This window comes from Medicago truncatula, chromosome 8, assembly GCF_003473485.1.
Source record: "Medicago truncatula cultivar Jemalong A17 chromosome 8, MtrunA17r5.0-ANR, whole genome shotgun sequence".
Classification (NCBI taxonomy): Eukaryota; Viridiplantae; Streptophyta; class Magnoliopsida; order Fabales; family Fabaceae; genus Medicago; species Medicago truncatula.
Window position 1 is genome coordinate 38,850,959 of NC_053049.1, and position 24,079 is coordinate 38,875,037.

Below are 24,079 nucleotides of genomic sequence, written 5' to 3' on the forward strand. Positions count from 1 at the left end.
TTATATAAAATTAATATTAATCAAATGTGAGTTCGTGTAAAAACTATGTTTACAAGTTGAATATTTGTTTTTGGTCTAATTTTTAGAAAACTAGAATTCAATTAATTAAAGTGATTAAAGAATTGTTTGATCTAAAAATCAAAATTAATTCTAATCGGTAACATTTAAGCATATTGAAATCATAAATTTTGGTATCTATAAAATTGGAATGAAAAGTTATTTGATAGAACATCGAATTTTACATGTCCAGGTCAGATTCAAATCTCAAATTTCTCACTTGTTTATTTTAAAAATGAATTTCTAACCACTTAAAAAAAAATCCTTGTAGATATTATTATTTACAAAATATGAATTAAACTAAATTACATACAAAATATGAATTTAATGATCTCAACAAACCCCTCACTTTTTTTTTTTAAGGTCATTTTCTATCTTGATCAAACGATTCTATGAAATGTCACTCTACTCTATCATACGGATATATATCAACATACAATTGTCTTAACCCAACAAGCTGCAAAGTTATTTACAACCAAAACACCAACCGACTTAACCAACAAGCTGAAGTGCTGAACAGTTTTATAATTAATTAAGAGGAGTGATATTTGTACAATCATGTGTGACAATTTTGATGACAACTATCAGTTGCTCTTTTTCTATCGGTCCAAAACAATAGAGAGAAAAAAAAAAGAAGTGAGAGAATAAGAATATAATATGAATATGAGAGATAAAGTTATCACAAGAGTTGTAAAAAATGGTTGTTCAAATATCATTTCTCTTTAATTAATGCAATGCAGATGATCCACTAGAACTAACACAAATGAAATTGTAAGAATCTATTCTTTTCAATAAAAATAATCCTTGTGAGTGGATTATTAAGAATGAAATCTTTGGTGTTAAAAGTTATAAGTAATTTTAATTTATTCTAAATTCTAAATAAAAAATGTTAAAAGGTCAATTGGCTGTTTAAACTTATTAGAAACATATTTTCATCAGTCTTCTTCAAAACTTTATTCACAAAACATAGAGGATAAATTAATAGATTAACAATGGTGAATCCCTTTACTCACAATTTTATTTACCCGAGTTTTAAGCTAGATAATAATACTAGCAAAGGATATCATCATATATAGTTGATTAGAAATAGGGAATAAATTATGTGGAATCACACTTTCTTTTTCACACTTGTCAGTAGATTGTTCCAATTCTGCAATCTGCAACAGGTAAAAAAGTATTACTGAATTTTCACTTAAAAGCTCATTTTCTGTTCTTAGAGTAGTATGTTAAATTATTAATTGTACCTGTTTCTCCAACAGCTCATTTTCCGTTCTTAGAGTAAGTTCCTGTTCGAAGTGGCAAAGATAAAAAAAAACAAAGAGTTAACAAACCATGTATGTGGATTTTATTTTACCATGTTTGTACTTTATCAGAGATATTTTAGAGTGAAATGCTAGGTGCAGCACATATGATTAAATGAGATCTATTTGAATTTCAATCAATAAAATGTAATGTTTTCGACAATGTGTTGCTAGCAATTGCATACCTTTTGTTTAAGGTTCGTTAACGACTCCATCATCAATTGCATCTGCATAAAACTTTCATGAATTAAAAAGGTGGACATATCGATGCACTCTGAATAGGAATTTAAAATATGCTGGCCTCGCCACAATTGAAATCGGTTAAAACTGAAAAACACAAAAAAAAAATATAAAGAAGTCTTCATAAAGAAGTACTCAAAATAATAGTCAACACAGCTATGCAGATGCAATACACCAGAGACCCCTGAAGTAATAAGATCAATATATCTTATGCCTTCTCATTTTGAGAAGGAAAGGTTGTTGGAAATTAAGTGTGAGTAAGAAGTAACATATATCAAATGAAAATAGACATGTTGGGCAAACAGAGAAGTGAAGTTATCCATATACACTTAAAAATTGATCAAAATTTCTTGTAATTAAAATCAGCAGACTAGTTTCCTATAAAAATAAAAATGATTGGCAGGAGTATATTTTAAATTTTTTTTTTTTTTTTGAAATGGCAGAGGTAGTATCACCACTACATGTATCTAGAGATACTAAACAAGTTTGCAAAATACTGGAAACAACAATTACCACGACATGTTTGGAATTTAGATTTTCTTATAAATTGACACACCATGTAAATTTCATTATATGTTGTAGTAGAGTTCAGTTTACACTTGCCCACCATCAACCTGTGTAAGGTGGAGTAATCCAACATTGGTACCAATATTAAAAATACTATCCTGATTAACTCTTATGAATGTTTTTTCTCCAATTTTCTCAGTCACCTAAATTATTTAGATTATATACTCAGCCGGTCCAAGCATAAGATGATTCAAGTCTTAATTTTTTTCTTCTTCTAGCTCACACAATTAAATGTGAAAAAATACTTACTTGAGCACAAGCGTTTAGACACTAAATTTAAACACAAATACATAATTGAAAAAAAGTAGTGAGAGAAAATAATTAAATAACATTTATTTTTTAAATAGTTAAATAAAATGTATTTTGTTTGTGTGCGCCTAAGTCATGTGTCCAAACAAATCTTTCTCTTAAATGTGGAGAAGTGGGGTGTCCGGGGTTCGAACCCCAGCCCCTGCATAAATTTGCAAGCCAATTGATTTAAGCTCACGGGGACATTAAGTCTTAACTTTAAATTTTAAAAAATACATTTTCCTTAATGAAAATACGCTTAAAATATTTACAGTAAGGTGCAGATAGCAGGACCGTTCCTACAAATCCGGGGGCTCGACTCTGTAAGTGAAAAGAGGTATGTCATAAAATAAAAATGTATTTTTTTTTTTTAAAAAAGAACAATATTCTATTTAATTTTTTTTTAGAAGTAGCTCAAAACAGCAAGTGAACGGTGTACAATGTTCAACATATCATTCCCATTTCTTCAAAATAATCATCTTCCTTGAGTTATTGTCTCTGTATACTACTGCTATAGCAAACTACTTCACATCTTAAAAATATCTCCACCTATAAACACCGAATCAAGTCTGTTTTATTATCAAAGCATTAATTTTCAGAATGGTTAGTACCTAGTACTTAGTAGTACTACTTGACTATAATTTTTTTTTTGAGGTGAACCTTGGGGAGACCCAGTTCCATAGAGCGGTTTGCATACCCTAAGGTCCGGCCCTGGCAGATAGTGTACTGGTAGAGAGTCTAGCAACAATCTTTTTTGGTCATGATGAGTTCAAATCCTGTTTGTGCCTCAAATAATGCAGAGCACAAAAAGTTAATTACTAATGTGTTGCCTCATGTTCCATGCTACTAAACATTCCCCTCTAGTTCTCATACTATATTTTTTAACAAGGGGCAATTTTTCTGTCTTTATTAAGTTCCTAATCATATTGACAATACATATATCTTAATATATAATCCTAAGGTACATTTGCAAACACTCCTTTCAAAACCCTAACCACACTTCATTTGGCGCTAACCACACTTTAATTAACCTAACCACACTTATTACGGTACTTCTTGCTTACTCATCTACAAAATTCAAAATTTTCCCCCAAAACACCTCTACTAACACAAGAACTTAGGACCCTTACATCTTCCAACCACTTTCATTTATGTTTGTAGTTCCAACACAAAAAACCCTTGATATCTTCCAAATCCTATCCCTATTTAACAGTATGCCCTATTAACAATTTACCTCACCCGCATCTCTAATTCAAAGGTAAAACAAAGTATGGCTCACAACAATGTTTAGACTCTCCTCGCATACCACAACATGACTGGTATTAAAAACACCTCCATCTCAATATGTAGCTTTACAACTATTTTCATTGCATCTAATTTACTTCAAACAATTGCAACATATTATTCTAAGTTGAGTGACATCTAATTCTATGTTTTAATATTTGATAGATGTATGAAGAAGAAGATGAACCAGATTGCTATGATGTGTTGTTAGATGTTAGTCCTAATGTGACACCTGAGGTATATTTACTTTAATAAAACATGTGAGAACTATTATACTTTCATTTTCATTCTACAGAGTGCATTTCACTTATATCTTTATAATCAAACAGAAGCGACTTATTGAGGACGGTGGTTCGTCAAAGACTGCATTTATTCACTCTTCAAGATGACGACATGCTTCTTTCCACCCAAAACACGCTCAACGCAACTGATGGTGAAGTCACTCCATCTAGCAAAGTGGTTCGAAAAATGTCTGCTGAGGTTGCTATTGGTGACAACGATGCTGCTCAGGTTGGGGAGGTGTCTGTCACTAAGCCTGTTAAGCTCAAAGCAGTGAAGATAGAACCAACTGATTAGGCTGTTCTTTGATTGTAGCAGTTGACTTTTTGAATCCTAATACTTCATGTAGTAGTACTTATGTAACAAATTATGATAATAAGTTTATCCATCTTCAGCCATCATTAATTAATTAAGTCTATTTTGAAAGCTTTTTATTTCGTGACGAATTATCTTTGATAAACATAGGTCTCTAGGTTCTAACATGATATCATATTCAATTATAATATGATGACTCGATTGAGTTTTGTTATCCCATTATAATTTCTTCATAGTTACTGATGTCTTTAACTGATACTTTGATCAAAATGAATAAATATTTGCAGACTTTAAAATTCAGTTCTTTCTACCCTAATTCCTTATGCTTCCATCCCAACCAACAACATATACACACATGATATGTAAAAATGTGAAGAGTATTTTGTGAAAGAAGTTGTGTCAGCTGGTATCTAAAATTACACATGTGAGTGATTCCAAACTATAACAAAAACATACAATTACATATTTTCAATGTAATAAGCAATAGGTTTAGGCGAAAGCATCATATCTCAGCCTGTTATATCATATGGTACATTAATTACAACATCACATAATGTATTTTGGTCCATGTTTCAGCCAAAATCATACCTCATATAGTACTAATTTTGGATACTATGTTGTATTGAGTTAATCCAATTATCTGATTTATCTAACGGCTTGGAACTAAAGTAGATTTCTTACTACAACTATATTTCATAATTACATATCTAAGGATTAATTTCCATAGATGTTTTGGAAATATGATGATAATTATTACTTGGGCACCTAAGTACTCAACAACCACACCAAATGATGATAAATGTTGTTTAGGACAAGGTTCATTAATATACACTGCGCTCCATGCCTTTTTTATGTTTTCAATGCAGCTACAACCACTATAAGCCAGAATTGTCTAGATAATGGATCTATTTATATAGAGAGATTGTGACCTCCATGAATTTTTACTTCCATATATCATATAAACAATAATCCATTTATAATGTATATGACCCGTGCGTCAGCACGGGTGATAAGTCTAGTAGTTACCTATAAATTGATCAGTCATAATTTGAATATTCAAAAAGATGTTCACCATATAACCTAAAGTACTTTTTTTGTTCTGAGGAATTAAATCCCAGTCCCATAAAGAAGATATTCATTGCATCACATTTTTTTTTGGAAAAAAAGCTTTTTCTTTTCATTTGCATAGTCAAACCTGCATGATGTAGTATACACTGTGTGATTGAAGTTTTTCTCACTGAATTCAGTAAACAGACCTTTGATGATCGGATTTGCGAAAGTGCAGCAGGAATCAGTTTCTCTAGTTCCATAAGTTCGGTCACACTGAGGTGCTCAAGTTCAGAAACACCAAAGTGCCTTTAACATCAAAAACTTATATCAGTGATTCCACTTGAACCTTAACAACGTTGCACGAAGTTGAATGCAAAGGATTACATACCTTTTGACAAATTCAGAAAACGCTTCACCCAACCAGGTATCTGCAATTTCAGTGCGGATTTCTTGCTGCAACAAAGCATAAAAATGGTCACTAGTCATCTTTTCAAGTATTAGTTCAACATTTTGCACTTGTATCAGTTTTTCCAACAATTGTGTCTGTTCATCATAGTTCTTAAACAGTTTATTTTTACAAAAACAACGTTATTTTAGAATGGAGATAGTACCTTTGAGTGATCAACACGGCTTGCTACTAACTGATCCATGTATTGCTGGTGGATGTTGGGCAAACTGAATTATACACCGAATGTCTTTAAATTTATGTTCAAATAGATTGAAATAACTAAATTAAAACACATGATATTTGATAAATATAGATGCAAGATATTTATTAACAGATCATTGTCTTATAAGGGAAGTTACTCAGAATACTTCGTTAAAAATATTTTGGATAAACATGGAATGAGTGAAAATGATAAGGAGAAGGTTGCTTCTTTTTAGTTTGGAAGAAGTCAAGGGTTTTGTTCATGAGATGATCCAATATCAAATTGCGATCGTTGAGGATACATATGTTAGTCTCAGTGGTAGAGTTGTTCACATCAATTCTATTTTGGGTTCTATCCCAACATCATTAATGAGAGTACTGCTGCAAGGGTGATTCTCATTGCAAAAGGTGCCGTATGCCAAGTACAAAGTTGGTATTGTGGCTAACTCGGATTTATCTAATTTTGACAGATTGAGTCTAGCTTCATTGTGGTGGAAGGACTTGTGTGGTGTGGGTAATGGGGGTTGGGGGAGAGGATTGGTTCAAGGGTATGATGCGGAAAAAATGGGAAATGGTGGGAGTACATATTCTTTTCTGGCATGATAAGTGGGTCAGCGAGTATCCTCTCCGAGAAGTCTTCCCTAGATTCTTTTCGGTTTAACAATGACTAGAGTGTGTCATTTCAGACATGGGGCAGGGTGGGAACCGGTAAAGAGTTGGGTCATGAATTTTGGATGATTTTTTCACATGTTTCCAAGGAATGAATTGATACTCTAGAGCTGGAAGATCTTGAAAATGGCGAAGCTCGTATGCTTCAAGGTATGAGTTCGATTCTTCTTATGATGTTTGACAACTGTGAGTTCCTTATGCAATATGCGACGTATGTTTTTGAACTTAGGAGAAATTTGTTATCAATTAGCATGCTTGTTGGGTTAAGCCATGTCACTAGTTTCGAACATGGGTTAATGAAAATTTTGCATGATACGAAGATAAATGCACCACAGTGTGTGGTTAATACATGTTAAATGGTTGAGCGTTGCTACTTGGTGCGAGAAATAACACTGCGACTGGCACACGAATCATGGGGGCAGTGGTATTATTTTTTCAAATACATGAAAATCAAAATACACTGCAATCTAATGCAAGATCCAACGGTGCCTATCTATTCGTTGTTTTTTGTGGGTAGTTTGTCGCACTATCAATCTTTTTCCTAGATGGTTCTATTATTATTGGTCATTCTTTGTTAGCTAACCAAGACTCGTATGATAAATCTGAAAGATAATGGGTTAGTGCATATTAGTGACATGAGTTTTATATTTGCCATTTCAAAAAAAAAAGTGACATCAGTTTAGTTGGACTAGTTGAACAAGGTTTGCAAGGTGATGGAACTAAAATTGAAGAGTTGAAAACTGATAATGGCTTAAACTTTGTTTCAGAGTAGTTGAATGAGTTTTGTAGGTTACAAGGCAAAATGCATGATGAATATATGTTTTTGAAAGTTGAGTCACCAAATTGTTTTTTATGTGAAGTTGTGGCGAAGGAAATTCAACTTAAGATGGAGTCCTCTACTATTGAAACTAGATGAAGACAGCCAACAATGACTTTTAGCCATCTGGTAATAGATAGGAAAATGAGGGATATTATTGCACCAAAACTGTTGGAACATATGTGAAAATTGAGTAATTGATTAAACACAAATTCCCACAATGGATAGAACTAGTGTAGTGTAAATTGAAAAAAAAATGGAAGTTCTACATCGGATGGATCACACATTAGTAGTGTTTATATATTGGGAGTGTACCTCTAATTAACAGGGGTACATAATTATGTGATCGAAAGTAAGCACTAGAGAAAAAATATATATTGATATATATTTTATTATTTGGAAATGTTAAATTAAATAATTAATTTAATCATTATTAGAAAGTGTTTTCTTAGTCTCCAAGTTTTGCTAAGAAAAAATATATTTTGGAACGCAATCTAAAATATTTTAGTACATGATCTGAAATATATTTTGATACTCAATAATATATTTCTGTACTGAATAATATATTTTTGTACTCAATAAGATATATTTTGAGACTCAATTTGAGATGTTTTTGTACTAGATCTAATATGAGAATTACTTGCTCCGAAAGTTTCTCAGTTATTAGTTGTGAACTTTCTCTATAAATAGAGAGTTCACACAGTGCTTTCGGTACACCGAAATTCACAGTTGATGCTTCCTGTGCTTTTCCTCTCTTCTCCATCCTTCGACTTGTGTTGACAAGTCCTTCTCCTTTTTTCTACTCCTTTCTGTCCCTTCGAAATTAAGAGTGTTCTTAAGACCATAGTTCATCCTCAGTTTATTATCCTTTCGAAAATAAGAATGGTCTTAAGAGCATAGTCCATTCAATTATTTATGTTTCTTTAGAATAAATAATATTTTAAGATCATGGTCCTTTTTCGGTATAATAAAGATGATCTTAAATATATATACTTCTTCAATTCTTGGAGAAGTTAGATGTTAGAATGGTAGTAATACCATATTTGAGTGGTCATAGTACCATAGTTGGAGAAGTTAAAGTTAGAATGGTGGTAGCACCATATTTGAGTGGTCACAACACCATAATAGAATGGTAACAGTACCATATTGGTTTCAGTATTAAAGAGTGGTCTTAGTACCATATTAGAGGGTGTTATTTCTCGAACGATCATATACGGTGCAGTATTTAATCGAACAGGTGAACTGAGTTGTTTTATCCTGGAGGCACACGATTGTTAGTCTACCTTGCACAATTTCGGGTAGTGTCGTGATTTGTCTTAAAGAAAGCGACCTGGTCGTGACTCAACCCAGTAGGACTTCAAGAAGACTCAACTTGGTAATATCTTCGATGGTAATTTTGACTTTATTAAAAAGGTACGCTTCTGAACCCAAAAAACAACAATTTACAACAATTTTAAGACAAATCAGCTACTATGTCTACCGAAGAAATTAAGGTTTCGTTGTCCCTAAATACACGAAGGATAAAAAGCTATAGAAATACATCTTTGTACTGAACATGATGAAGTGATTTTTATCATAACAACTATACTAACGAAATTCATATATGCTACTTTGAATCTGTTTGAAATCAGAACCGCACTGTGAATTAATAACTCTAATAGCCAAAACAGAGGCAGTAGCTTCATTTCCTAAACCTGTAATATGTTTCAAACACAAAACACAACATATGTACCTGTTTTTTTTTTTTTTTTTTTTTTATTACGCATAATGGTTCAAATCACAAAACAAATATTAGCGCAAATACACAACTTAATTAAACCAACATTTTTACCATTCAACAAAGTAAAATATCCCAATGAAATGAAAACTAATGTGATCAAAATACGAATACACAAACCAATGTCATCAAAATACCAAAACTAAAAAACAAGTCCTGAAAAACGAACTACTGCTACTCCTGGTCCTGCTGATGCTGCTGGTGCCTCCTCCTCGGCCTCTGGCCTCGCCTCCTGGTCAAGATCGGCGCGATCTGCTCCCTAACATGGGTTATGGCCTGAAACCACTGCTGAGGGCTCATGACCTCCTCCTGACCTATCTGCGTATCAGCGTAGGCAACAACGGCACTAACCATGTCATAGGTGTCAGGCGAGCTTCTCGCCTCGTACCGCTCCCACTGCTCTGCAATGATCTGCTCTTCATTTGCTGGCCTCGGAAGATCTCCTGGAAGAGGTGGAAAAATCTGAGGGTGAAACACCTTAGTGTACCATAACACATAGCCATCCGCCATCCGCCATGTCTGCTCCTGTGCCTGCTCACCCCAATCGGCTGCCTTAAGCGTGTGAGTGCGGAAGTCGACGAATGCCTACACAATCTGAGGCGGTGGCAGCTCTACAACATCCGTCGGATGTCTAGGGACGCTCTGGACGTATCCGTACTGCCTCAAAACCCTCTCGGGCAAGTGACGGTACATCCTACGAATACCGCACATAATCCAGCCTGAATACCAGAAAACCTCCTCAAAATCTTGGATCTCCTAGTGCTCTTCGTACGAACTCCAGCATACGTCATCAAACTGAATACGATCAAGCAATGAGCGATACGTCACCCCCTCTCCATGACCCTTCTGTAGCTTCCACCTCGTCGCAACCAGATAGTTTTTCAAATAGTCGGTGTTGGGATCAACACTGTAAAAGCCAGAAAAATGCGTCAAAAACCATGTCTACACAAACCAAACAAATCACATTTATAAGTTTCTTACAGTGAGCAGTGTCACGCTTCCCCCAAGAGCTCTGTCCCCAGGCCTACATGCATCAGCTAACTCTCCGTATAGGTATGTCAATGACATCCCTCCCCAAAAATAATTACGCATCCCCGGGTAGCCCTCCTCCATGGTCGTCAGATAGACCAAGTTGATGTGTTTGTTGCTTCTATCACCAAACAACAAGCATCCAAAACAAAATTAAACTTAACAAATGCAAAAATAAAACATAACACATGTAAACCTTAAAACTTAAATAAAATACATAACAAAAAAAAAAATTAAATCATAATTAAACATAAAGAAAACAATAAAAGTTGAAATAAAGAAAATAATTAAACATAAAGAAAAGAATTAAACAAAGGGTTAATAGTGCTTTTCACCCCTGTAATATAGGTCATTTCCGGTTTTCGCCCCTATAAAATTTTCGGTTTGAATTGCATCCTTGTAAAACTTTTTTTTCCAGAAAACACCCCTCCCCCATCCAACTCAGCAAATTCGCTTACGTGGCGCTGATTTGGCCTTTTTTTTTCATTTTTTTTTTAATTGGCCATGTGTCAAAAATATATCCACATCAGATTTTATTTTTAAAAAATCCAAAAAAATATTCAGTTTTTTTTCCAAAAATATAAAAAATCGAAAATTAATTTTTAAAAAATTCAAAAAAAATATTAAGATTTTTTCCGAAATATAAAAAAAACAAAAAAAAATAGTCATATTTGTTTCCAAAAAATTTAAAAATCGAAAAAAAAAATTAGATTTTTTTTTCAAAAATTAGAAAAAATCAGATTTTTTTAAAAATTACAAATATTTTAAAAAATTCTGGAATTTAATTTTCAAAATTACAAAAGAGGAATTTCCACGACTTTTTTAAAACCCTCTAAATTTGTATCCAGATTTTTAAAAATTAAATTTTTTTTCCAGATTTTTTTAAAAATATCTGACCTTTTTTTTATTTTGAAAATTTACTTTTTTTTGTATTTTTAAAATTAAATTCCAGAATTTTCTAAAATCTTTTTAATCGAAAAAAATCTTAATAGTTGTTTTTTTTTCTAATTTTTAAAATTTTTGAAAAAAATCTGAGCTTTTTTCGATTTTTCCAAAAAATATGACTATTTTTCTGTTTTTTTATATTTCGGAAAAAATCTTAATATTTTTTCTGAATTTTTTAAAAATTAATTTTCGATTTATTAAATTTTTGGAAAAAAAACTGAATATTTTTATGATTTTTTAAAATTTATTTTCAAATATTTTTAAAGTAAAATCTGATGTGGAATTCTTTTTTTACACGTGGCCAATTAAAAATAATAAAAAATGAAAAAAAAACGCCAAATCAGCGCCACATAAGCGAATTTGCTGAGTTGGATGGGGGAGGGGTGTTTTCTGGAAAAAAAAAGTTTTACAAGGATGCAAATCAAAACGAAAATTTTACAGGGGCGAAAACTGAAAATGGCCTATATTACAGGGGTGAAAAACACTATTAACCCTTAAACAAACACACATATAAAAAAAAATTATAACAAACACACATATAAAAAAAAAAAAATTAAAACATTAATTTGGGTTGCATATGATAATTTAAGATAATTAAAAATAACACTTACATTATTTGAATTATACCAAAGCGGCAATGCCACATGCTTGGCATAAGAGTGCAACAGAGATATATCTTCCGATCCTCCAGGAAAGGGAGGCTCCAAAGGTAACACTGTTGGGGCAGCCGTTGCTGCAAAGTCATCATCATCTGTTATATGTTGCTACTCTGGTATATGATCATGGTCATACCCACCATCAGTCACATTGTGGTGTACCTAATCCTGATAATTCAGGTACTCCACCTCCTGGCTTGGATGAACCACCTGCGACTCTTCAGGCTGTGTAGCCTAAGAAGCCTCCTGCGAAGTCCCTGAACCATCCACCCTCCGACCTCTTCCCCTCTTTGGGATGTGCCCGCTTTGCCTCTCCTTCCGGTGGCTTTGAGTCATCGCACGCCTACCACATATCATCTTAGATGGATCAACCGGGTTCTGATCAGACATATCTACAAAAACAAAATTAAAAATTAACATCATTTCCATAACCTAATCAAACAAATTAAACCTAAACTAAACATAAACATAATCAAACACATTAAAAGTACAACAATGAACATCATTTTCATAACCTAAAATCATTCAATATAATCATCATTACAATAAAATTTATGTCCATCATTTTCATAATAACCTAAACATCATTCAATAATTAACATACACTTAATCATTTCTATACACTTAATCATTTGTGTCCATCATAATTCTCATAACCTAAACTAACTAAAAAAATCAATATACACTTAACCAAACTATAATTAATATCATTTCTATCATTTCCATAACCTAAACTAACTAAATAATCAATATAATTTTCATTGAGGCATTTGATCAAACACTTTGTGTGCAGAGTATAAAACATATTTAAATTGTGTTCATTTGCAGTCATTCAAAGCCACATTATGATTTAACCAACATAGGCAACAACTACATTCATTTATCAATTCATAAACTACACATGCAATCATCAAATTGTCAATTTTAAAATCAACCCTAACCACATGCAAACTACTCTAATTTTTTTTTAAAAAATAAACCTAAACAAACTAACATTATCATTAAAATGATTGATACAACTTATACTTGTGATAATGTGCAGTTAATTTGCTTGCAATTCGTGAAAAAAGTTTTGGTGAAGATTGGAGAGAAATTGAGAATTTTTTAGAAAAGTTTAGAAATTAACATGTTTGTGTTTCTGTTTATGTTCAGCACGCCTCGGCAGTTAACTACCGAGGTTTTCCTCGACAATTAACTGCAGCCGTATTTTTAATTCCTCGACAGTTAACTGCCGAGAGGACAAAAACGTATATTACGTGTGTGCCTCAACCTTATACAATGTGTCAACAACAATTCTCTTTTAGTAAAACTATAAATAGGAGCTTCTCCAAATTACGGCAAAAAAACATCAAAACGTGTTGTAGCCATTGCAAATCTCTAAACTAAACACATACTATGTTTTAATCTCTACTCCTTTTTAATTTAGCAAATATACTCTCACTTTATTTTGTCTAAAAATTCAGATTTTAGTTTAAAATAACTAGTTAAATGAGTAAAAATTTATGTCATTTACATTTTATAATATAATTCTATCATCAAACTGTTTTATCTACACATTTCTGTGTTTTATTTTTTCAATTTCGTTAGTGAAACATTCACCAAACTGTAACTCTAAAACAACCATGACTCTCGATCTCAATTGTGAATTCATCACAAAGTCAACATTGACGATGGAGGAACCACCACTATAATTTAATCAGTATAGATGTTCACTCTAAATAAAATTTAGCAAAAGAAAGAAACATTTTTCAAGTATAATCTAACTTAATCCATCAAAATTAAGTTTGTTGTAGCATGAAAAAAAAATCAGAAAAATGAAAATGGTTGACGGTTGGTTGCTTGGAGGAAGGAGAGGAATAGAATTTTATATTAAAAAATTTGAAATTTGTAAAATTAGCATTTTCAATTTAAAAATGGTTTCAAATAGTAAAAATAATTTTAAGTCGGGGGAGGAAGGATTCTTTTAGTTATGAAACATTTTTGGGCTAGTAGTTTTTATTTGATTAGTGATGTTAGACTCAAAAAAAAAAATTGTTTGTTATTATTGAGAGCTACTTGTTTCAATGGTAAGATGTGTCATGTGTAACAAATCTCCAATGGAACTTCGATGCAGGGACTAAAGTATTTTTAATTCATCCAAGCACCATTGTGGCACTAAGTCACTTTTAAGGATTAGCCTGATTGTTTACTCGATTTTAATTGAAGAACAATACAAATAGTGTTTAGAGAACACCTGTTTAAGTTAATTTAATTTTCATTTGAAAAATTTCCTATCAAACAATAAGTACATCAATAACAGTTAAATCAAACTTCAGTTAGAGAAAGACAGTTTACCATTATTTGATCATGTAGTTCAAGAATTGCATCGTGTATACTGCAGAATTAGCCGGAGAACCAGATAATGGTTGAACATTTACACCCCACTTGTTACTATCTAGATGGACTGCGGCAAGTTAGTCAAATGAGCTTGGTGCAAAGAACCCATCATAGCAACTCCAGTACAAGCCATCATCCAGTATAACCTTTGATGACTCACAAGGATCTTACTGTAAAGTTGAACAACAATTAATTAACGTTCTTATATATGGCTGAGTTGGAACGGGTTTTATTTGCCGTTTATAAATGTCGAGCCTTGTTACTAAATCATCAAAATTGTAGTCTGTATGACTGGATTTATCACAAGAAAAATGATGTAAACCTTGTTGCTCATACTCTCTAACCATAGCACATCCAAAAGCACAAAGCACGCAAGTATTGGAAGGCACGATGTATTTATTCATCTATGATAACTAAACAAGTAATGTCCATCTCAAAAGAACAAAAACTAATGTCTCAGAATAATAATAATTCAGGAAACAAGTAGATGCAAACAAATTATTATTATTATTATTAAGATTAAGATTAATCTACAATCTGAAAGGGAAGAAATCAGTGATAAAGGAAAGAAGTGCAGTTTTACAAAAAGCACACATAGAACAGAACTGCTTACATTGTTCCTACATAGTAGAAACTTACTAGTCAGTCCATTACATGTCAAAGGAAATTAATTTTTCTAGCCATTTTCAAATAAAATTGGAACCACAAACTTGTTGGTGGAGTGGAACTTATGCTGAAAACGAAACATGAGCGTCGCTATGGTAACCATCCTCCCATGTAATTACTCATGCTTGGTCCTGCCGTACAGACTGACCCTGGATCCGGCTGATAGCTGCAACTTAAACAAATATCATTTTATTCAGATCAAAATAACAATGATAATAATAATTTATCTTGTAAAAGATTATGAACATTCAATACAGATCTAATTGCACTACCAAAAAAATAATAATATAGATTTAATTTGTATACACCGATTGTATGATTGTTTTTTACACATGCATCAGGTCAGATCACACCACATGTTTTTGTGGAGATATTTTAGGAACTAACCTATGAAAGTGACACAATAATGAGATTAATCTCTTGTCAATATATTGTTTGGTTATCAAATGAATTTAATGTCGTACCGTATCATATCATATCCCCAATTTCCTTTAATAAAAACCCCAAACCCATTTTAATACACAAAAACTTGTATATTTTTCAGATATAATTGGTCCCAATGAAGTTTAAATCAGAACTTTAAGCTTACTACACTGCTAGTCCATTCCTGGTGTGGCTATTTGAAATTGCTTATGTTAGAATTCAGTTGTCATTTAAGCTTGCATGTCAAGCAACAATAGTACTAATCATATTTGCAGCACACATGCTATTCCTAAGATATCAATAATGCCTAAAAGAAATACACATCATGATGTTTGCAACATAGTAGATGTGAGTGTGACCAAAACATTATCAACCATGATCAATGATTGAGCCTAGAAAAAGTGCATACCCAATTTGTAAAGTTGGCTCACACTCCAACTGTTGATAGAGACCATCACCCTGAGTTTGACTTGGATGCCGACCATAGCCCATTTCTTCAACACATGCATTCATTTGGAGTTGATTCAATTGATACCCTTCCAGCTGCTAAATAACAAACAGAGTCACTTACTGATTTTCAATATGACAATATCATGTTTTTAGTTATATATATTTTTGTTGTTTTCTATAACATAACATGATTGATGAGGTGTTTTTTTATGTACGTACCCTTTGTCTGAGAGACCTGTTAGCCTCACTTAGCATATGTTCCTACATAAGTAACATTAATTGGTGAGTAAAAGCAGACTGCTAGAAGATATCATAAAGTGGAAAAGGAAAGAAAAATTGCTCTCATACCTTGCGTTGAAGATCAGAGAGCTGGTCCAGCATGAATTGGGTCTGTAAAGGAAACAAATTTACAAAATAAAATAACATATATATACTGTATTATTAATTGAAGCCAGTAAGTTTTGATTCCAATGAAGAATGCAAATAATCAACACTTTTTGCTTCATATGACAAATATTAGTATGTTAGTGGTAGTAATAGTATATGCTAATGTTATTCATATATATTATTGGTGGAGATAGAACCCTTAACCTCATTTATCATTATTACAGATTAAACTAATGAAGGATAGTTTAGTTTCAATTAGCAGTGGCTTCTTCTTGTTGTCATTAGTGACTCTTTGGATTCCAATTTGTTTTGCCACCATTCCAATCTGTTTTCAAAGAACTTTCAACAATGGTCGCCATGTTGACACCTTCCTGGGGCTAACACCAACCAGTAGTCTAAGGTATATAAACATCAGCAACCCTAGCTTACAATCGAGAAACTGTGCAGCCATTGAGATGAAGGAAGATTCGACATTTACACTAGAAAGTCTACTTTTAGAGAATCTCACGTTCAAACCAGAAGCTAACTCAAATCATCTTAGAACAATCTTCATTACCCACAATTTTACTACACTAGCCTCCCTAGTTAAAAGAGATATTGTTTGGTTCATTGAACCATCCAGTCCCGCAACCACAAGAAGAAACAGGAATTGAACCGGCAAATATCCATGCTTTAGACCCTACAAATGTCTAATTATTCAGCGGAACAGCGATTAATCAGAACAGATAAACCTTGAATATGCACATGACCTTATCCAAGCTCTCCTCTCTGCCTATTTCTTCATATGCATTGTTGCATGTATGCAGTCTTGAGCGGCTAGGCTTAGTATTTTTAATTTCCTTTGCTTTTAGTATCATAATTCATGAAATTTGATTCAGACTTTATTGTATACTTCAGCATAGCACATCTTATGCGTAAGTTTTTTATTTCTTCAAATAAATTTCTTTGCTTATTAAGAACACAGTTGTATGGGTTAGATTACCTCTGATATTCCATTAAATAAATGTAATTACGAGATTTAGCTACTTTAACAACTTCTAGACTACTTCTGTGAATACTAGTGAAGTCTATATTATTTCCAAGTCTTCTGTAACTTAATGCAGAACAATAACTTAGCTAAAACTCTCAAAATTGGGACTTTAGGATTATGTTTTCCTTTGGAATTTCATATAGCAAATAGCAATGTAAAAAGTTGGAAATTGTTGAGTACCCTTGTGGATCTTATTTGCTTCAAGGATGAATCTAGCTGCCTTTCAAGCGACTCGAGCTCTTTGCTGCTCAGAGGGCCAAGATCTTCTCCCATAAGGTTCCTAACAAGGTCACAGTTAAAACAGTATTAGTTACTCTGTATGAACTGAACTATATGCAAAGATAAAAATGAAATAGAGCATAATCATTACCTCTGGGATCGTTGCAATGCTTCATAACGTGCCTTCAGCTTCAAATATTCTTGTTGACTGCTTAACTCCTATACTCATGGTTGGCGCATTTAAATTAGAGAAATAAGCACTTAAGGCATTGCTTATAGTAAGTACTTAGACACATAAATACTTACACACACAAAAAATAGAGGAGTCCAATCAACACATGTTTATTTTTTGATAAATTGACATGTTAAGTTAAAATTTATAAAAGGAGTGGTGATACATCAGTCACTTGGTTGGTAGTATATGAATGGTATGAGAAGAAAAAAAAGTGTCAACCCATATAACACCAAGTGGCTCTTTTTATTTTTTTATTTCCTTTCCCTTTTTTTCTCTTCCACCAAACATGTCATATAGAGGTGTAAAATGGAATGTTTGTCACATGAAGTGGTCAATGTATTACTACTCATTGAAAAATAATATATCATTTTTTAAAGTTTACGTTTTGGATTTAGTTTATATTTAAATAATACATATGAAAAGATAAAGGATAGAAGATAAAAACATATTTTTTTGTCAAAAATTGAAGATAAAAACATCATTTTTAAATTTGTTTCCTATTTTATTAATAATAACAAATTAACTAAAAATGAAAAGAAAACATTAAACAAATCAGATGGAGCCTTTTTGCATTTTAATATTGTTATTTCTATATAAACAATAAAGTAAATTGGTTGTAATTTATATTATGATGGTAGACTATAGGCCGTTCAAATTGCAGTTCAGCAAATCAAATTCAATTATTTTCTAGAACATGATGTTTATCTTTTAGAGTTTTCATAGTTGTATTATTTGTTTTCTTAGTTGTTCATCTTCTTACGTGCCAATTGGTTATATTAACAAGCCAAATTGTCCAAAATTTAACACGGCATATAAGAAAAATATCAAAATTAGTCAAAAAAAAAAAAAAAATTGACAGTAAAATAGTCAAGTTTTTTTAGTAAAGATAAAAGGACAATTAATATAATGATTTTATATAAGATCAGACATTTTCCATGAAAGATATATTACCAAGGCTTCTCGTGCAGACACATTAGTCTCAGGCGCACCATAGTTGCATTTCTGATACCTCTCTAGCGTTTTCAGCATGCTGCAGCACATTGACAAAATAAATTACTTGTATAAATTACATCTATATCACATATAAAGAATTATAAAATATATATTATTGAGGACAAGTTAAACCCTCTCTTAAAACATAATTAAATTTTCCTTATGCCTAACACCAAATTAATATGTCAAAAAAGCATCAAATTAATTAAGGACAAAAAAAGAATAAGAGCCAATAACAAATTAACAAGGAAATTGCTTAAAAAACAATTAACAAGGAAATGCCCCTAAATTTTCCAAACAACAAATTGGGACAACTTAAGGTGTTTGTGTTTGATTCAGGAAGTAAAAATTGATTCCAAGTCATAGACTTTTTTTTTTTTTTTCAGAGATCCAAGTCATAGACTTGAAAGTGATGTTTTAAATACATTCATGTTACTTATCTTTGAGGGTAAAATTTATTTGTAGATGCAAAAATTTCAAATTCTATCTTCAAATTAGAATAATTTCTAAAGACAAAATGAGTACATCCAAACATCATAGAATTAATTTTACAACTATAAAATCAATTTTGAATCATCCTAAGGTTCAACCAAAAATACTTGTGAGCATTGATGGAAAATAATATTGTATATTTTCCTTCACAAAAATGTATTATTGCTTATTCCATATTCGTAGTATATATAATAATCTGAAATATTTCCTCTCAAAACTAAATAATATAAAATATTTGCTTTACAGAAATTAGCAAACGATAAATTAAAGAATCCTTTATAAATAAAAAAATAAAAAATAAAAAAGTAAAAGATATTTTCAGAAATCATGTTTTAGGGCTATAATCAAAAGGCTTCAAATGACATCAAATCAACCTCAATCTCTTAACCAGATAGAGATTCATCAGTTTAAAGATTTCATATTCCACAGAAATAAGCAGAGCCTCAAAATATTTACAATAACATAATAGTTTAAACACATTATTTACCCATAAATCATTAATAATCAACACATATTTTACCTGGTGAATCATGAAGAGAGACTCCTAAATATGAAACATTATTAAAACCACCAAAGAGAGCAAAAACCATTGGAATATTTGTGTGTATGTGGTAAGATTGAGACCATATATGAGGAGTGTCACTTTTTAATCCATGAGAAAAAACATGTACCAGAATTTTTTTTGCACAACCAGATCTAAAAAAAAAAAAGGATCATAGTTGTTTCCAAAGGAAAATATGAAAACAAGAAATGAAGTGATTGAAAAACATTTATCGACAGAAGAGGTGATTGAGGTCATTCATGTTATTATCCACTCCTAGAGTGATGGAAAAGACTATTCTGAATTCTAATTTAACAAAAAAATCACTATCATGAAACAATGAATTGAAAGAAGAAAAAAATATAGTACAAGAAATTATTAAGAAAATTGACAACACCATATGGCTCTTTGGACATAAAAGATAATGGAATTTGGATCCACGACAAAGTCCCATGAAATTCAAGGGTATTTGTGTTTCACCAAAAAAGGGGAATATATATATTATTATATATTAAAAAACTAATAATATAGAATACAAAAATTGAAAAAGTTAAAGTTGGAGAAAAACCCTAGGTTCAGAGAAGTATAGCTTTTAGTTTACATTGTTTGAGTGATTTTGAACAATGAACCAGAAAAGCAAACTAGCTATTAACACTGAAAATGGAAGAAAAAATTGATTATACACTTAATTTACACTGAAAAGAGACCTGACTATAGACACAAAAATTGCTTTTGGAAAAGGCTTTTGAACCAGATCTGTTTCAAACACTGGCGAAGCGAAAATATGGTAATTTCAGAGGCTGAGTTTAGACCTAAAAGAGGGAAAGAAAAAAAGAAAGAGAAAGTAACAGAACTAAAAAATAAAATAGATTAAATACAATACAACAGTGATTTTTTTTAAATATATATTTATTTGTTTATTGAGTTTCCAGTTGCAGATCTAACATGAATACAATTGCAGAAACACTCAAACTTCTATAAACGCCGAGACATTCACAGAAACGGAAAAAACTCAAACAGTGAAAATCAAAAATCAACTTTATTCATTTTTTCACAAATAAACTTATATAATAATATATTATTAAAATTTCCTCTTCTCATCTCATATATGAAAGAAGCAAAAATCGAAAGGAGTGAAGATCTTTGAAAAAATCAAAAGAAAGAGAGATTTTAGGTTTTGTTACATAATATAAGATACCTTGAACTGCTACAAAACTCATAGAGTTTTCCTCTGTTGGAGAAGATGATAAGAGCAACTTCAGCATCACAAAGAACAGAAAGTTCATAAGCTTTTTTCAAAAGACCGTTCCTTCGTTTAGCGAAGGTAACTTGTCTGTTGATTTTGTTCTCAATTCTCTTCAACTCAACTCTTCCTCTTCCCATTTTTTTCTTTCTTGTTTCTGTTGTTGTAATGAAATGAATTCTAGTAATATTTATATATATATACTAAAAAAAAAAAAAAGAACAAGAGTGAAATTGTTGTGTTATTGTTAGCTTAAGATTCCGAGCAAAACCATCTTTATCAAGCCCTAATGTAATGTGAAACTAGGAAATCAAATGTGTCTTTGTTTTTTGTTTTTTGTTTTTAGTTTTCTCTCTCTATCTGTCTTTTTCTCTTGCTGCTGTGTTGTGGTTAACACACTGCTAACTCAATGACAATGACATTGCTAATCTTTTAAATTTTTAAATTACAAAAATATATATAGGATAGGACTATGTTTTGTTTTGTGTTCTCAGTGGGTAAGATAGTTTTCTGCTACACGTAAAGGATAGTGTACTACCTAATCTTAAAAGTTACACTCAATTTTTATTCTGCTTTTTAATGATATAATCATGTCGATTATCAATTTACTTTTGTTATGAAATTTTCAAAACATTAATTCAGTTTTTCGAAACCAGTGGTTATCCATGCTTATGCAAAACTTGGGATCGGATGGGATTGTCTTGTGGATAGCAATGGAAAAGCCATTTGATTTCACTTTTGTGGAACAAAAATCAAAATTGATTTTAGACATGTAGAATTAACTTTACATCTAATGATTCAAGTTAAAATATGTAGTTTTTTTTTTATTTCAAATAACTTATTTTTTTATTTTTTAAGGTGGGCCATTGCAAATTAACATATACGTTCGCCGACCTTTAGCCTAAGATAAATTCATAGGTAAGTTAGAGTTTGATTGAATATTCGTATACTCTAAGAAAACTTTATTTAAATTTTAATTAATATAAATTTATTTGGGTTGATCCAGTAGTGTTGGCTTAAGATTATAGAGTGTATTTTTTTTAAGGTCTTAGCTTCGATTCTTCTCGTGTCAATTTCAATTAATTACTTTGGTTTCTTAAAAAAACAAATATAAAATAAAATATAAGATGACATTAATTGACAAATATATATCTAACTTTAGAGTATGATCATCGCAAAAGTGTTTGATTCTCCATAATACCAATTTCGTGGAGTTAGTTTGACTTCTTAAAAAAACATAAAAAAAATTAGGTACCGAAATAGTTAGGGTTGAAGTCCAACCGAAATGATCACTTAGTCACTTATTTTTTTATTACAAAGATGACCGAAGTCCAACCGAAATGATCACTTAGTTTAATGTTGGTTAAGCAACGAAAAGAGTTAAAAATTTATTAAAAAGTGGTGTAATAATTAGTTAGTCAAAAGTAACAATTTATATTTCCAAAATAATTTTTCTACTTTTAGATTCTTTAATCAGTGTTCTCGAGGCACTGGTTAACAAGAACTTTAATATTTATGTGCTGATACTTTTTGAAAATTTAAAGAATAAATGAGGGTGGGGTAATTACGAAGTAAAGAAGGAACATAACATAAGAGACCAATGTGACAAACAAAGAAGTTATAGTAAGACTGATTTACGCCTGAACGATTTCGGGTTTGTGCAATCATGTGACCAAACCTCAAACAAGGTCTCTAGACTCTTGTTTGTAGTTGTAGTTCTTAAGTAGTTACCTTTTCTATTTACACATATACCCCTGGCCAGGTTCATGGTAATTCAACCAAAATACTCAAATTTTGTTGCGAGTTGAGATTCCGGCTCGATTGACCAGATATGGCCAAATGGTCATTTTATATGTTAGTACAATTCTCATTTCTCAATTTGTTTTTTGTAAAGCTCATTTCTCAATCTTTATATGGCATAAGAGTAAAAATTAACTTCTATAAGAATATATTTAATTTGAATGTTCAACTCATTTACTTTTAACTTTTAACCATTTGATGTTATTGGTAAAAAAAAATTCATTGATAACTTTTAACTCCATTGATTTGAGCTAAGTGTTAAAAAATTAAAGGACTTGAGTTCAAGCCAAAAAATATACTATTATAATAACTAATTACAAACATTTATCTATAAAAAATAAAAAAATAATAAAAAAACACTTGATTCTTCACTTTTATATAGAGTGTATGCATTTGAGTATATATTTGCTTGCTTTTGTGCCTAATAATTCGCTCGACGTGGTTAAATATAAAATATGTCGCTTTGACACGCGTGAAATGTTAAAACAAGGTACTTTTAAACTCTCACAGTCTCACTTACTTCCTCTCAAAAAGAAAAAAGAAAAAAAACAAGAAAAAAAACTTTGACTTACTTAAAACTAGTGTATGTATCTCTGTCGTGCAAGAACTAGTATAAATAATAAAATGTATATGATGAGAGGGAATAAATTTAATCATTAATGTAAAAAAAAATTGAAAAGAAAACATACAAAATATATAAATAGTTGATAAACAATATTATTTTATGAATGAACGAAGTCTATTGGACCAAATTTTATATTTTATTGGATGAGTGATAAATTGGCGGTTAAGTTGGTTGTTTTTATTTCCTCAAAAAAAAAAAAATGGTTGTTTTTATGGCGTTGGGGTGAGTTTTTTCTTATAACTTCAATTAATTTTTTTTTTTTTTTTTTTTTTGATTTAAGCATCCTTGCATGTAATTTTAATTGTAGAGGCTAAATTTTCTAGATGAATAAGACTACAATGGACAGAAAAATGTATCTTAAATATTTTATATGGTCTTTTATTTATAAGAGACATTTTTGTACGTAAAAGTTGATGTGTCTGATTTCAAATTTGGATCAAATATATAAATTTTTGTTGAGCCAACTTTTCTTATATAAATATGATCAGAGAAGGTACTATCATTCAAATATTTTGTGAAGATGTTATAAATGCTTTTAAGTTCGATTAAAAAAGCTTTAATTTTCACGACACATTTGGGAAAATAAAAATAAAATTAACTATGTATTTTTTTCTTTTGAGGAAAAAAAATCCACTATTCCTATGAAAGGACATTTACCTAAGACCGACCATGCCCG

At 31.2% G+C, this 24,079-nt stretch overlaps 1 protein-coding gene across 4 annotated transcripts; it reads right to left on the reverse strand.

Annotated features, from left to right (window-relative positions):
• Nucleotides 1–14,837: 14,837 nt before the first annotated feature.
• Nucleotides 14,838–21,367, reverse strand: LOC11446395 (agamous-like MADS-box protein MADS4). Of its 4 annotated transcripts, none has more exons than XM_024773180.2 (8): nt 20,934–21,367; nt 18,661–18,739; nt 17,626–17,693; nt 17,436–17,535; nt 16,187–16,228; nt 16,058–16,099; nt 15,798–15,931; nt 14,838–15,137 (listed from the first exon to the last, which is right to left on the reverse strand). In XM_024773180.2, the coding sequence occupies exons 1-8, from the start codon at nt 21,116–21,118 to the stop codon at nt 15,056–15,058; spliced, it is 732 nt and encodes a 243-aa protein (XP_024628948.1). In that variant the 5' UTR covers nt 21,119–21,367; the 3' UTR covers nt 14,838–15,055. The 4 variants fall into 4 exon arrangements, with proteins under 4 accessions (XP_024628948.1, XP_024628947.1, XP_024628949.1 ...); XM_024773179.2 differs by having other exon boundaries at nt 15,798–15,934; nt 20,934–21,364; XM_024773181.2 differs by having other exon boundaries at nt 14,838–15,131; nt 20,934–21,360.
• Nucleotides 21,368–24,079: the final 2,712 nt, after the last annotated feature.

Coding starts and splice junctions, on each gene's coding strand:
- LOC11446395 (XM_024773179.2), bottom strand. CDS start 21,118: ATGGGAAGAGGAAGAGTTGAGTTGAAGAGAATTGAGAACAAAATCAAC. Junction 16,100..16,186: donor TCTCTGATCTTCAACGCAAG/GTATGAGAGCAA, acceptor TTACTTATGTAG/GAACATATGCTAAGTGAGGC. Junction 15,935..16,057: donor ACAGGTCTCTCAGACAAAGG/GTACGTACATAA, acceptor TTTGTTATTTAG/CAGCTGGAAGGGTATCAATT.